Source organism: Brachyistius frenatus, unplaced genomic scaffold, assembly GCF_029030835.1.
Source record: "Brachyistius frenatus isolate BFR_SWC_R1_liver_20210118 unplaced genomic scaffold, ASM2903083v1 Contig_17, whole genome shotgun sequence".
NCBI classification, from domain to species: domain Eukaryota; kingdom Metazoa; phylum Chordata; class Actinopteri; family Embiotocidae; genus Brachyistius; species Brachyistius frenatus.
Window position 1 is genome coordinate 3,988,036 of NW_027210616.1, and position 13,191 is coordinate 4,001,226.

General features: G+C 40.7%; 2 protein-coding genes across 4 annotated transcripts; one reads left to right on the forward strand and one right to left on the reverse strand.

The window, feature by feature from the left end:
- The first annotated feature begins 213 nt into the window (after nucleotides 1-213).
- Nucleotides 214-7,209, forward strand: stx5a (syntaxin 5A). Of its 3 annotated transcripts, XM_069694425.1 has the most exons (12): nucleotides 214-306; nucleotides 781-1,011; nucleotides 1,873-1,943; nucleotides 2,358-2,413; nucleotides 2,501-2,571; nucleotides 2,675-2,791; nucleotides 3,104-3,160; nucleotides 3,271-3,352; nucleotides 5,032-5,115; nucleotides 5,264-5,367; nucleotides 5,508-5,629; nucleotides 5,896-7,209. In XM_069694425.1, exons 2-12 carry the CDS (start codon nucleotides 949-951, stop codon nucleotides 6,053-6,055), a joined length of 987 nt encoding a protein of 328 aa, XP_069550526.1. In that variant the 5' UTR covers nucleotides 214-306; nucleotides 781-948; the 3' UTR covers nucleotides 6,056-7,209. The 3 variants fall into 3 exon arrangements, with proteins under 3 accessions (XP_069550526.1, XP_069550528.1, XP_069550527.1); XM_069694427.1 differs by lacking the exon at nucleotides 5,032-5,115; XM_069694426.1 differs by lacking the exon at nucleotides 214-306 and having other exon boundaries at nucleotides 462-1,011.
- Nucleotides 7,210-8,592: 1,383 nt separating this feature from the next.
- On the reverse strand, nucleotides 8,593-11,199 carry LOC138618598 (protein RD3). Its single transcript, XM_069694449.1, has 3 exons — nucleotides 11,150-11,199; nucleotides 10,439-10,746; nucleotides 8,593-8,991 (listed from the first exon to the last, which is right to left on the reverse strand). The coding sequence occupies exons 1-3, from the start codon at nucleotides 11,153-11,155 to the stop codon at nucleotides 8,616-8,618; spliced, it is 690 nt and encodes a 229-aa protein (XP_069550550.1). The 5' UTR covers nucleotides 11,156-11,199; the 3' UTR covers nucleotides 8,593-8,615.
- Nucleotides 11,200-13,191: the final 1,992 nt, after the last annotated feature.

The following is a 13,191-nucleotide window of genomic DNA, read 5'->3' on the forward strand; positions in this document are numbered from 1 at the left end:
ATTTACATCAAGAACCTCAAAAGAATTTAGTTTAAAATGTTTGTGTTATTACTTGACATTTTGTAGTTGTCTCCGTCAGTTTCTGTAGTATAATGTCTCCCGTGGGGCACTGTAAGCAGGAGAAATGTCAACCCCTGGTGTTGGCGGATTGGACCTGCAGGGATTTGGCGCCTCGCTAAAGTAGACGTGGCAGTGACGTCAGGACCGGAAATGACCCGGATCGGAACTTTAACTCCTGGGTTGATTAGTTTTTTTTTTTACCCGAAACATCGAGGGCTGTCGAGATATGGTGTGATATCGATTCAAGTAAGTTGAAACCAATCGATTTTTTTTTTTGTCTTTTAAATAAGAATAAACCTCACGTGGTTAGTTTAGGTCGAATTTTTCCAAGGTGAGTTCGGAGGAACCGAGCGGAGAGCCCGGTTAGCCTTCTGTTGCCAACATTAGCTTGTGGTTAGCCGGTCAGGCCGTGATCAGCTGTGCGTCGTGATGGGCGGCCTTCACGCTGACGGACCTCAGATAAGCATTGTTACCTAATTAAATGTATATTTAGCTCGCCTATCGGTGAGTTTGGGGCGGTTATTTCTCACGTATTGCCCGGTTGTTGCGCTGTTGACGGTCTCTCCCGAGTCGTCGTGTTGTTGTTGCTGCTAACGGTCCTGACTGGCTTGTTTTAACTACCGCATCAAAATGGGTGTTTTTTTTTTATTTATTTTTTTATCTTGTTGAATTTCAAACTGTTAATCTGTTAGACTAAAAGTTGCTTTCCTGGTACCGCAGAAATGCGTGTACTTATGCCCATGAAGGATACCCCACCTTGGATGTGAGTTTGTCCGTACCTCGGGAGGTCCTCCTATTTACTCATCAGACCAACCAAAGGACGAAAACCCGCCAATCCCAAGTGGTTTCTGGTCTCCAGAGGGCAAGTGACCCTTTCCCGACGGCAGGATGACGTGCCGTGACCGGACCCTCGAGTTCCAGTCGGCCTGTAAATCTCTCCAGGGCAGACAGGTATGTTTGGGTAAACACCAGTCACCGCGGCACAATAATAACTGGATCACTTTATGTAAAATTGAGCAAGTGAAGGCCCAAAACGTTATATAGGTTGAAGTACACTGATGTGCCCTCACTTTTTTTTTTTTTTTTCTAGTAGTCTTTAAGTTTAGTTTCTTTTTAGTTGCATTTCCTCGTTTACTCCTCTCGCTGCATCTGCTTTTGGTTCCACTTTTGAGTTCGTCAGAACTCATCGTCTTTAAAGACAAAAAAAAAAAAAGACTTTAAAAAAACAACCTTAAACCTTGTCTTCTTTGCACATTTATGGGAAAGATGAGTTCTTGTTGCCTTCTGTCAGCTGTGTTCAGATGCTTGTTTCACTGTAAATTCCCAACTGGTGACATAATTGTAGATAAGAGTCAATCAACTCTGCCAATAGGGTGTCTGATAGTATTATCACTAACATAATGATCTCACTGTATATGTTGGCCAAAAGGAAAATGTCAGGACAGAAATGCAAGGATACGTTTGTGATGCCATAATAACCAGCACTCAGAGAGATGCCATCAGAAATTGTTTACTTGAATTGACAAAAAGCCCAGAGTACCGATTTGGGATGAAGTAATCGGAAAATGTTTATAATCCGGACATGTTAAGAAATACATTATTTCTAACGTATGACTAATATTATAATTTTTCTTAATAACCGAATGCTATGTTTATCAGGTCAACCTTTTTGTAATCAATATGTTCCCGGTTATTTGACCAGCTGATTAGCGCTAAATCAACGTGGATAAGTTCTGTAGTCGTATCTTGGGTTACTCGTCGGCCTCTTTATTTTAAATTTATCTTTTCATCTCTTACCCTCTCCTTTGCCAGAATGGAGTCCAGCCCAGTAAACCAGCTCTCAGCGCCCTCAGGCAGCGCAGCGACTTTACAGTTATGGCCAAGTAAGTGTCTCATTGTTTGTTTTCTGATGTGTTACAACAGCTCAGATATTTGCTGAATATACTCGTTCTTTTACTTTGATCTTGGGTGTAACATTATTATTTTTCACCCATTGTTGTCTTCCTCATCCATTACCGCACCTAAACACTTTATTGCTTTTGATTGGCCCATAGAATTATAATAATTGTGTTGCTGTTAGTTAAATGAGAGAAACAAGAACTTAATCCAGGTCATTTTTGGTGTATCATACTTTAAATGCTGTAAGCACAGGCAGGCAGATAAAACTGATGTAATCTCTCTTCTTTTCTTTTTTTTTTTTTTTTAACTCAGTTGTAAAATCATAAACAAGCAAAACGTTTGGGGTATTTATTCAGTATGTGCATTACAAAGAACTTTGTTTGTTTGTGTCCTTGCAGGAGAATTGGGAAAGACTTGAGCAACACATTTGCCAAACTGGAAAAGCTCACCATTTGTAAGTGTTCATTTAATATTATTTCCACATGTATATTGTTAGAGTGCAAATATGTAGATTCTACATGTTGTTGCTTTGATGTTTCAGTGGCAAAAAGAAAATCTCTGTTTGACGACAAGGCCGTGGAGATCGAGGAGCTCACATACATCATTAAACAAGTGAGCTGAATTGATAACATCTCATGATATGCGCTGGTCCTCTAAATATCTAATAAAACTATTCATGCTGATTTCTCCACCTATCTTGTGTTTACGTTATTAGGACATCAACAGTCTAAACAAACAGATCTTACAGCTGCAGGACTTGGTGAAGTCCCGCGGAGCTCCGGGTGGCCGACACATCCAAACCCACTCCACCACTATAGTGGTGTCATTGCAGGTAAACTCACAAAGAACTATGTTGTATTTATGCATGAAGTTTAAGTAAAAGGATCTATTTAAATTATTGTTAACTTGGCTTTGCTTTTATAATTTGTTATCAACATTTTTCTACTGTTTTGTTGAACATTTGAATCAAGATGTTCACATTCAGTAAAATAGAGAAATGACTAATCATTTTTAGTAGATTTCTATCTCATATTTCTCGTGTATAATTTCATCGGGAAGTGTTTGTGGAGTGTAGAAATAGAAACAAATGTACACGGCTGAATGAAGCAGCACTGTGTTAAACTTTATTCTTTGATGTCCGCAGTCCAAACTGGCTGTAATGTCCAATGACTTCAAATCAGTCCTAGAAGTCAGAACAGAGGTGAGAACTGTTTGGTATATTTCATTATTCACACTATTTCATTTAAGTTTTGAATTGGGCTCAGTTTTCTTCTCTTTCTAACTCTCCATCGTTTGACTCTTCTCCTGCAGAACCTGAAGCAGCAGCGCAGCAGAAGAGAGCAGTTCTCCCAGCCTCCTGTGTCGTCTTCTCCTCTAATGGCCAACAACTTCAGTAAGTTTGTCCGCACCTTAGCTACACGTTTCCGCTTGCTATGGTTATAACTAGGGTCTCGTATTGAAGTAATGGCAACAACAGGTAAACAAAGCATGCTGTCCCAACTTTATAATGGCGTGTTCACTCTATACTGATATTGTTTGTGGGAAATGTTCTGCCTTTGGTGGACAGAGGGCAAAATGCTGAAACACATCATCTGGTTTTAACTTTGTCAGAACCAACAAGCTGCAGTAATGTATTCAAATTACAACCTACATTTTGTCTTCTGTGATACAGAGAAGAATAATATGTGACAAAAATATTCTGGTCTCATACTGACCGGATCAACCTCACATACATACATACATACATACATACATACATACATACATACATACATAAATACTCATCTGTGTTCATCTAAGATTCTTAATATTTCACAATTTAAAAAATCTAGCCTAAAACATGGCCCGCTCTTGGTCTAAAAATTGTGCTGCCAGTTTCAAAAAGTGTAATAGAGTGACAACACCTCTATTGTTTCTTTGTTTTGGCTTGGAGGCCATGTTTGACATCTCTGGCTCCTGCTAAGTTCATCTATTTCCCAAACAAACAGCTAAAGCTACTTTTCCACCACATGTATGACTCAACTCAAATCTACTCACCTTACTTTGTTTGCTATCATATCCATTGAGATTTCAAGCGATGTGAGGACATTTTAAAAGTTGATGGAAAACATCACATCCTTGTGCAATAGGGGACATCCTGCAAAGCCAAGCTACTGAAGCGCCCGCAATTTTGTTTAGAATTCACTGGACTTCTTGATTAAAAGCAACCTGCAAGAACCACACTGAGGAGATTCAGAGGTTCCACTGTGTAAAACCAGCGAGACTGTGTATCGGGTTGTAAATGAATTCATGGTAGTGTCACGCTGCGCCACTATGACGACCAGTTACAATGAGGAGGTACCATCTACAGCGGAAAATGAAATCCAATAAAAAAAAAAAAACTGATACAAAAAGCAAGTTGAGTTGAGCCGTACCATGTGATGGAAAAGGGACATAAACGTGCTGCTAAACAGGCATCTCACCCAGAGACCCTTTAATAAGCGCAGGGAGCTCAGATGCTTCCTGTGCATGCAGGAACACTCGGTAAAATGTTCATGAGCAATATGTGTTTCAGCATTTATGGCTGAATCTCAAGCAAAGCGCTCCTTGTAAATACCTAAAAAACTAAAACGTGCATAAGATGGGGAATAATGATGTTTGTAACAATTTATTTCGCTAGAAACAACCTAGGTCTAATGTGTTCAATTATGATCTCTGTAATTAAGGACTCAGTAGATTATATTTTTCTTGACAGATAATGGTAGAAATATCTATGCTTGACCCATTCAGTTTAATAGTATATTATTTGTCCTACTATTAAAATGCTTTTCTAAATTAATATCACTACTTAACACCATAATATTGTCTTTCAATCATTTTCCCTCATTCTTTTATATGGACAAATTTTGGGATATTTACAATGGGCATGTTGTTTGACATTTTTTCAAAAATGCTGCAGGTTGTTGGGACGTTTTGACTGCCATTGTACTTTTCAAAACAACAGCTGCTGTGGTAGGGAACTGCTCGTAGTCCTTGTGAATGATTATTATTGTATTGGGTCCTCTATAATGCAAAAATTAAAAAATATTTTAGGGAGCCGAAAAAGGGCCCAGGAGCCGCATGCAGCTCGTGAGCCGCGCTATGACTACCAGGGCTATACAACCGCAAATTTAAAAGGTATTTCCCTGGAACGTTTGACTCTCCCAGCGGGTATCACTAGATACTGTATGTGCCCGCTGTTCTTTTTGCTTTTTCCCTCTACCATTGAGGATTTCTGTCTGATCTCATTGAACATGGGTTGGTGTTGCTTGTTGTCCCCCCTCAGAGAGCTCAGTCCTGATGCAGGATGAGTCCCGGAGCCTGGGGGATGTGGCCATCGACATGGACTCTCAGAACAATCCCTTGCAACTCCAGCTTATTGATGAGCAGGTCGGTGTCAAGACAGACAGATTATTTATTTTTTTTGCCACTGTAATAAGGACTCTTATCCGCTGTTAACTTTGTAGAAATATTGGACAAGATGCTTTGTTGGGTCCTGTTTTAAAATCGTTCTGGTTGTGCCATCACAGGACTCGTACATCCAGAGCCGCGCAGACACCATGCAGAATATTGAGAGCACCATCGTGGAACTGGGCTCTATATTCCAGCAGCTGGCACACATGGTCAAGGAGCAGGAGGAGACCATCCAGAGGTGAGATAGAAACAGAGGCAACGTTTTACAAGACGGACACAAAGGAAGAGAAAGATTGGAATGAGCACGAGAGTAATGACTTAAACATGAAATTCTGTCATATAGATAAAGTGTAGGATATTTTCATAAAGGCTAATGAAATGGATGTTCACAGCTATGCATTGTGTTGACAGCTATTGTATTGATTACTCGACTTGTTGCTTTAGCTATAAAATGTGAGAAAATAACGGCGCTGCCCCACTCTGCCTGTCGTGCCCCTCTCACAGGATCGATGCCAACGTGGAGGACACCCAGCTAAACGTGGATGCTGCCCACACAGAGATCCTCAAATACTTCCAGTCAGTCTCCTCCAACCGCTGGCTGATGATCAAGATCTTTCTCGTGCTCATCATCTTCTTCATCATCTTTGTCGTCTTCTTCGCTTAAAGAAAAGAGGAGCGGCTGAGGGGAGGTGGAAAAGCACATGGAATGATGTGAAGTAAAACTACAGCTGAACAGAGACGACGAGTCCCGACGACATATTTGGAGGACAGACTTGTGCATCACGGTTTGACAGTTGCTTGGGATCCGCTCAGATGAATACAGACTTGTCGGTTATTCCCGAGCCACAGACTCTCGATCTTAATTTGACAATTCCGTGAAGAAAGAAGATATTAAAACTCTCCAAATAAAATGTCTAGAATCCCCACGTTGTACAGAGAGAGAGCAGAAAACTGCTCTGTATTCTACTTGGACCAACTATTCATAAACATTTAATCAAAATGGCTTTAATTTTATGGTTTGATTCTGCAAACTGTCTTATAATTTAGATTTTCATTTTCTTGTTTATCCCCCTTCACCACAAGTCATTCTTTACTATTATTACTTCAAAGCCAAACAGTAGAACTTTCATCCTCAGATTATTTCGCTTCTTAGTTTACCTTCTTTTTATTGGAAGAGCCTGACTGCGTCTCATTTATTAGTAATTCTTAACCCGCCACCATTCAGCTGCGACATGAAATCTTTTTTTTTTTTAGCCGGTTATATTGTGATTTGCTTTCAAAGTTTATTTGCCAAATGTGTACTGTTATTGACTGTGACACAATACGAAGACTCGATGTGGTCCTCAAGACACAAGAAGGCAGACACAGCCACTTGAACTGGGGACGTTTGCAGTGTTACGAAGGCACGAGTTGGATGAAACCCGACAGGAAATGTGACAGAGCTGTTTTAATTGAAACTGCCTGGTTGCCAGCCATCAGGCAGGTTTTCAAAAGGTTGAAACCCTGCTCATTTAGTGCTGCAGAGGGGATCAGTGCTTATGAAGGGGCTACGCTGGTTGTGAAGGCCCACTGATGAAGTGACTCAATCAGCCAGATTCCCTGAAGTGTCTGGTTGTATGTCAGCGCTCCACCTCTTCATCTATCTAATGTACAGGATGTTATTTAAATCACCACAGCTTTTTAAGAAGAAAGAAAACATTGTTCCTATTTTCCCCGTTTTTTTAGCCAAATGCCTTGACTTCATTGTATAAAGTGCAAATAGATATAATGTATTGATAAGAAAATGCACATTAATAAAATAATAATGGGGTGCCGGTATTTATGTCTTGAGATTTTCTTGGGATAAGAGGATTGGTCAACAGTGATATAATTAGCCACGCATGGTTATGGCAGGGCAGTGACACACTTTCTCTGCACTGCGTTTACGCCACACAGACATATGGTCTTTTCGTTTCTTTCATTTATCACAGGCGCCAGACATTTTGCCTTTTCAATTTGTTTTTGGAGAAAAGCTTCAAGGCAAGCAGACTTTAAAAAAATGTGCTCCTCACACAGTACACAGGCAGAAATCCACGAGTCACGTCTAGTTTCAAAATGTTACATAACTGCACCTAAATTTAAAGCAAAACAAAGACATTTTAGTGAAAAAAAAAAAAAAGCAATGTTTTAATCAAGGAGATCAGAACATTGTATATTTATTTCCCCCAAAAACATGTACAGTATAGTCACAATAAAAAATAAAGTCAGACATTTGCTTGATGGGAGACTGACTGAGCTGGCGATCTGCATGGAGCCAAACTGTGGCTGCTGAGTCTCCAGACGAGTGGCCTGAGCTGAACTTCCCACTTCTGCAGAAGGCAGCTGATCTGTCTTGTGTAACATGTTGTTAAAGGGACAGTTCACTTGACGCGGTCTTCTCCAAAGAGCCCTCGTTTCATGCGGTTTTGAGTTTAGGTACACTAGAAACATGCAATGCTTAACGATGCGATGAGGTTTTACTCAGCAAAAACTACCGGATGGACGTCCACGTAGTGTTTCACAAACATTACAATTTGTACAGACATTAATGTCTCCCTGAGGATAAACTGTAATAACGCCATTAACCTTTTTGTCTCGCGCCATCATTTGATCACAATCTAATTTAAAAACCATTACTTTGGCTTATGACCAAATATCAGCTAAATTACTTAATGTTTAGTGCCAGTTTGCAAATGTTTTGCATACTAATATTAACGGGAAACTCGATGGAAAAAAAAGTATACATGCTAAACATCCGGTTGTTAATCTTGTGAGGCCAGAGAGCAGCTACGTGGCTAAACAGCTGTTTTGTATTTACCCATGAGCCCAACACGATGCTTCAGAGGCTCTAAAACCAGAATAATGCTTTTTGGTTGGACTAAAGGCTCCCAGGTCATCAGCAAGTGGACAGTTGAGCTGAAAGTGAAGTAATCTTTTCAAATCATCTCAATCTTTCTCTGTCTTTAGAAAGAAGCCAAATAATTAAGAATGAGACATTTTTAAAAACACTTTTTACTCCTCTGTTTCCCTGATAGCTACCTTCTCTCCTTCGTTTCCTCCGATTATTCATGCCCAACATAGTTTTACTTTACTTTCCTCTTCTCAGTAACTCCATTTTCTCCTCCTGCCAACCCCCCTCCCCCTCCCCCTCCTCGCACCTCCGCTCTGCATTTACTCCTCCCTGACTCCCTCTCCCCTCTCTCTCATCATGCATGTGAACTCTGCTCCATCGGAGTGATCTCTGGCATGCTCTTGCTCCTTCCCCTCCTTGCCCTGGCCTTGATGGCTTCCTCCTCGTCTTCTTCTCCATCCTCGTCCTCGTCAGACCAATCCACCTGCTGCTGCAGGTTGCTCCTGGAGCCCCTCGTGCCGCTGCCCCTGAAGAACTGTCCCGTGCGGAACTTTGAGCGGAACGAGACGAAGGACAGGCTCTTGCTGCGCTGCTGCTTCTCGATCACCGTGTCCTGCGGCTGAGCGTCGTCGTTTCCGTTCAGCTCGTCCGCGCAGTCGCGCAGCACTGACCGAAATAGCCGCGGGACCTCGTTCACCTCGGGCTCCATCTGCGACACCAGCCTCCTGAACCTACGCAGGGAGGCAGGTTTTTTTTTTTTTACTGAATCCTTTAAAGCAGAGGCCTTCAACGGGGGGCGGGGGCGTGACCCCTAGGGGGTCCGCGGAGGTACTGCAGGGGGACGTGAAATTTTTGGTTGATCAGACCAATTTAAATGTGTTTAAATACACATTAACATGAATCTAACATATTATAGCGAATGGATAAATGGAGGCAGAAGATGTTATCTTTCAGTCAGAAATGCACACGCAGCAGCTTTCTCAGGCTGTGCACCGGTTCACTCAGCGCGAGACTAGCCTGGACCTGTCCCGCCAAGCTTCCTGCACTCCTCCAGTTTAATATAAAACACAATTTTATACACATATATATAGTAGGGGGTCCCTGCTCCATGTCTCTATCAGTTTGGGGGTCCTTGGCCTGAAAAACGTTGAAGACCCCTGCTTTAAAGTCCAGATGAAACCAGAAAACAAAAACTGAAACAAAATGGAACAAGCAAAAAAGATGTCAGAGGCGGATAGATGTAGCCTCTCGCTACCCCCCGGGTAAGACACAAACCCTTACATACACGGTTTAATGAAGACATGTCTACGGTCTGTCAGTGGTGCAGCTTTAGTGATGACCACTGATTTTTCTATTTCTATTTTTTTGTTTCTTAAATTAATCCTTTGCAATTAGATGACTTCTTTTTTTTTTCTTTTTTTTTTTTAAATGATGAGGTGATAGAAAAGGTAAACCATACTTTGGTGTTTCATTTTTATGTCTTCACTGGAGACTTACTCTAGCTATTCTTTTTTGTTTTATTATGGTGAACCACAACACCACCAGAAGGAAATCTTGGGTAGATAACAATACAAATAAATTTAAAAAAAAAAGTTTAATCAAACTTCAAACCTCTCTAAACTAAAAGGAAATCAGATTTCAGTTTGAATCAAATTGAAATTACTTATCGTAAGCTTGTTTACTATATTTTTAGTCAATGCTGATCTGTGGAAGAAACCATAAAGTACACATAATGGTTCTTGTTATTGTGTTTTGTCACTGTTGCCCAAATCTTTCCATGAATTATCCAGGTTGTTGCAGATCGGTTCAACTAATTGATACACTGACTGATCCGTTCAGCTCATGAGCAGAACGTGTTTTTACTTTTAGAGTAGGGATCTGAAAGTATCAGCAAGTTTGTTCTTAAGGTGTTATAGGGATTAGTTTGAAACCCTGCAGCGCTGTCCTCTTTTGTTTCTTCTTAATATGTTCCTGCCTGCATGTCTTGCTCTTTGTCCTTTTATTGTCTTTATCTATTTCTCTTTTCAGTGGCTACGATTGTCTCTGGTTCTACATCCAACTCTCTGTTTCATTCTGGCGTCTCATTCCTTCTGTTTGAGTAACAGTTACAAGTTTCTCTGCCTAATGCCTGCCAGTTTCTATCTGCAGTATCTCTCTATGTCTCCTTGTATTTCTTACCTGACAATCACAGGGCCACACTGCGCAGGAGGGATCTTGGCACAGAGGTCCTGGAGCTCCAGCAGGTCACTGGGAGTGAGCTCGTAGGGCTGTGGGGTCGGGGTGGTGGCCAGCCAGCTGTAGTCAGCTGTGGACGAGGAGCTGCGACGGCGGCGGCGACCCTCAGTCGCTCTCTCCAAACGGATGCGTTCAGTGCGCTTCACCATGGCCCCCAGCTCCAGCATCAGAGTGTTGGTGACCAGCTCCTCTGTGGTGCGCTGGCCGGGCACTTTGGGCTCGAGGGAGAAAACAGCAGACCAGGGAAACATCTGGGAAAGAAGGCATGTGGAGAGTTATGTCATAGTTAAAGGTAGAAAAACTAAAATAATATCCTTTATAAGTAGACATAGCATTCATCAGACGTAACTTTGAGCACATTCAACTTTAGGTTTGTAGTTTTTAAAGCAAAAACTCATTTAGAGATGATAAAAATCTCTCGAGTCCCACTGCGAACGATTTTTTACATTTTCGATGCAGATCATTTCAGATAATTTCAGCCTCCATTCTCTGACAGTCACCCCTGAAACTCTGTAAAACGTTAGTTAACACATAAAAGGTAGAACAGTGGACATGTGAATGCGAGCTGTTCATACTGCTGAATAATAAAAAGCCGTCTTTCTTAAACTGCCTGCTTGAACTTCATATATGAGAGATGTTATATTGTGGTCTTACCTTCATGAAGCTACGTTTACAAAGCTGTGGTGTGTTCTGGTCTGACAGAAATCCGCCAGTCGTTTGGTAAAGCCTCTGTTAGCAGCAGGATGACCTACAGGACTCCATGGGCTTTCAAAGTGGATGAAACTCCTGTGACAGCCGCTGGTAGCACACAGCTACCTGACTGCCTTGGCAGACAGTGCAGTGTTCTTCTGTGTGGTGTGTGTGTGTGTGAGTTTGGGATTGAGCATAAATGTAATCCTATATTAATAAAGAATGAGTGACAAGATGAGCTTACCTCATGACACCTGGGCGAGCAGTGTTTGTGTGTTTACATAACAGCATGGGACTGTTGGCTAAATAAGATATTTTCATTTAATTTCATTACATTTTCACCACTTTTCATTTGCATGTGTTTTCTATTTAAAAAAAAGAAAAAGTATCTACATTAACTGTAGATACTTTTTTAACAGCTGCAGAGAGAGTTTCAGTTCATACACACCTGCAGACTTTCTCAAAGGCTCTTCCAACCACATTCACAGTGTCTGTTATTCCTGGACAGTCATGACATTTTAACTGGCATACTTTCTGGTTTCAGACTGCCAGGTGTACCATTACACCCAGCAGAGCTCTTCAAATAACATACTGGAGGTTTGAAAACTAGTCCCCCAGCAGGCAGACAGTAATCCTGCTTGCACACAAGGCTACCATGGCCCAGCATTACACATTACATTAAACATTATATAACTACCTGCTAATCACTCTTTCTCACACCTATAGCCTCGGGTGTTAGCAGTCTATCCCACCGGCTAGCATATGGCATTGTATGTATGGTAACTGCAGGCTAGTTCCTGGGTTTCCACACCACTCAGCACTGAACCACCAAATCCCAGATTACATTCAAATCCAGAGCCTACCTGGAAGAATAAGTTGTTGTAATGAAGATTATAATCTAATTACAGTTGCCACAATCGATGCTGCTGCTGCTGCTCCAACTAAAGGAGAAACATTTTTTTACTGTTATCGACGTTGATTGAATTTATTTATTTATTAAAAATAATTTAACTTTACACAGCATAATATAGACTAAAATCTGACTTCCACTGTACTCCTCCAACATGTAACAAACAACATGAGACCATAACACCAGTCAAACACACAGTGGCAGTGTGGTTAAAATAACCCTGATCGGACGAAGTAATAACTAATATACTTGTACATTAAGTCACATTTTTACTGCATGAGTCTGGCTTGTAACAGTGTATTTCTACACTGTGGTATCAGTAACATAAAGGATCTGAGTGTACAGATGACCTAACTAAGAACATGGTGTTACTGTCTTAAAAAACAACAACTTAAGCCTTGGTTCATCTTTGGAAAAACTGACTCATAAGATAGATAGTGTTGCAAGTCACTTTCTAAATATGTCTTTTTTTTTTTGGTAATCAAAGATTTTTCTGTTTTTAATTGATTAGAATATATTTGGACGTTATTAATACCACAGTGGGGAAATTGGACAGTTTCCTTTAATTTGTTCCTTGGGCAGTCCCTGTTTCTTATATAGATTATAGCTGCACTGTCTAATGTAAATAGTAATAAGATAAGATAAATACTGTAGTTACAGAAAATGAATCATAAGGGACGCTATTACAAATCCATTCTTCACACCTCATCAATATGTTTGTGTGTGAGGGTGTGTGACTATACAGTATAATTTGTATTGTTTCTGAGTCTGTGTCCAATTAAAACAAACCTCAGATGTACTTCTATCAAACAGAAATCTTTTGAGTGTCTCTCTGCAGTATCCTCTGGTGGATTATCAGGTAGATCTGGTCACCTAGATAGTGTCAACGGTCGAATGGAGGTAAATAGACTAAAAGCAGATTAGTTATTATCTGTTTAACAGTCACACATGAAACTGTGTCTTGCTCAGTTTGATTCATTGTCTATGTGCTGAGATCCAGTGAAACATGAGGAGGTTTTACACTGTTAAGTGGAATTCAGACTCACATTTTTTTAACCATTCAACTTTGTTTACTTTTAAGGAACTTCTGAATTAC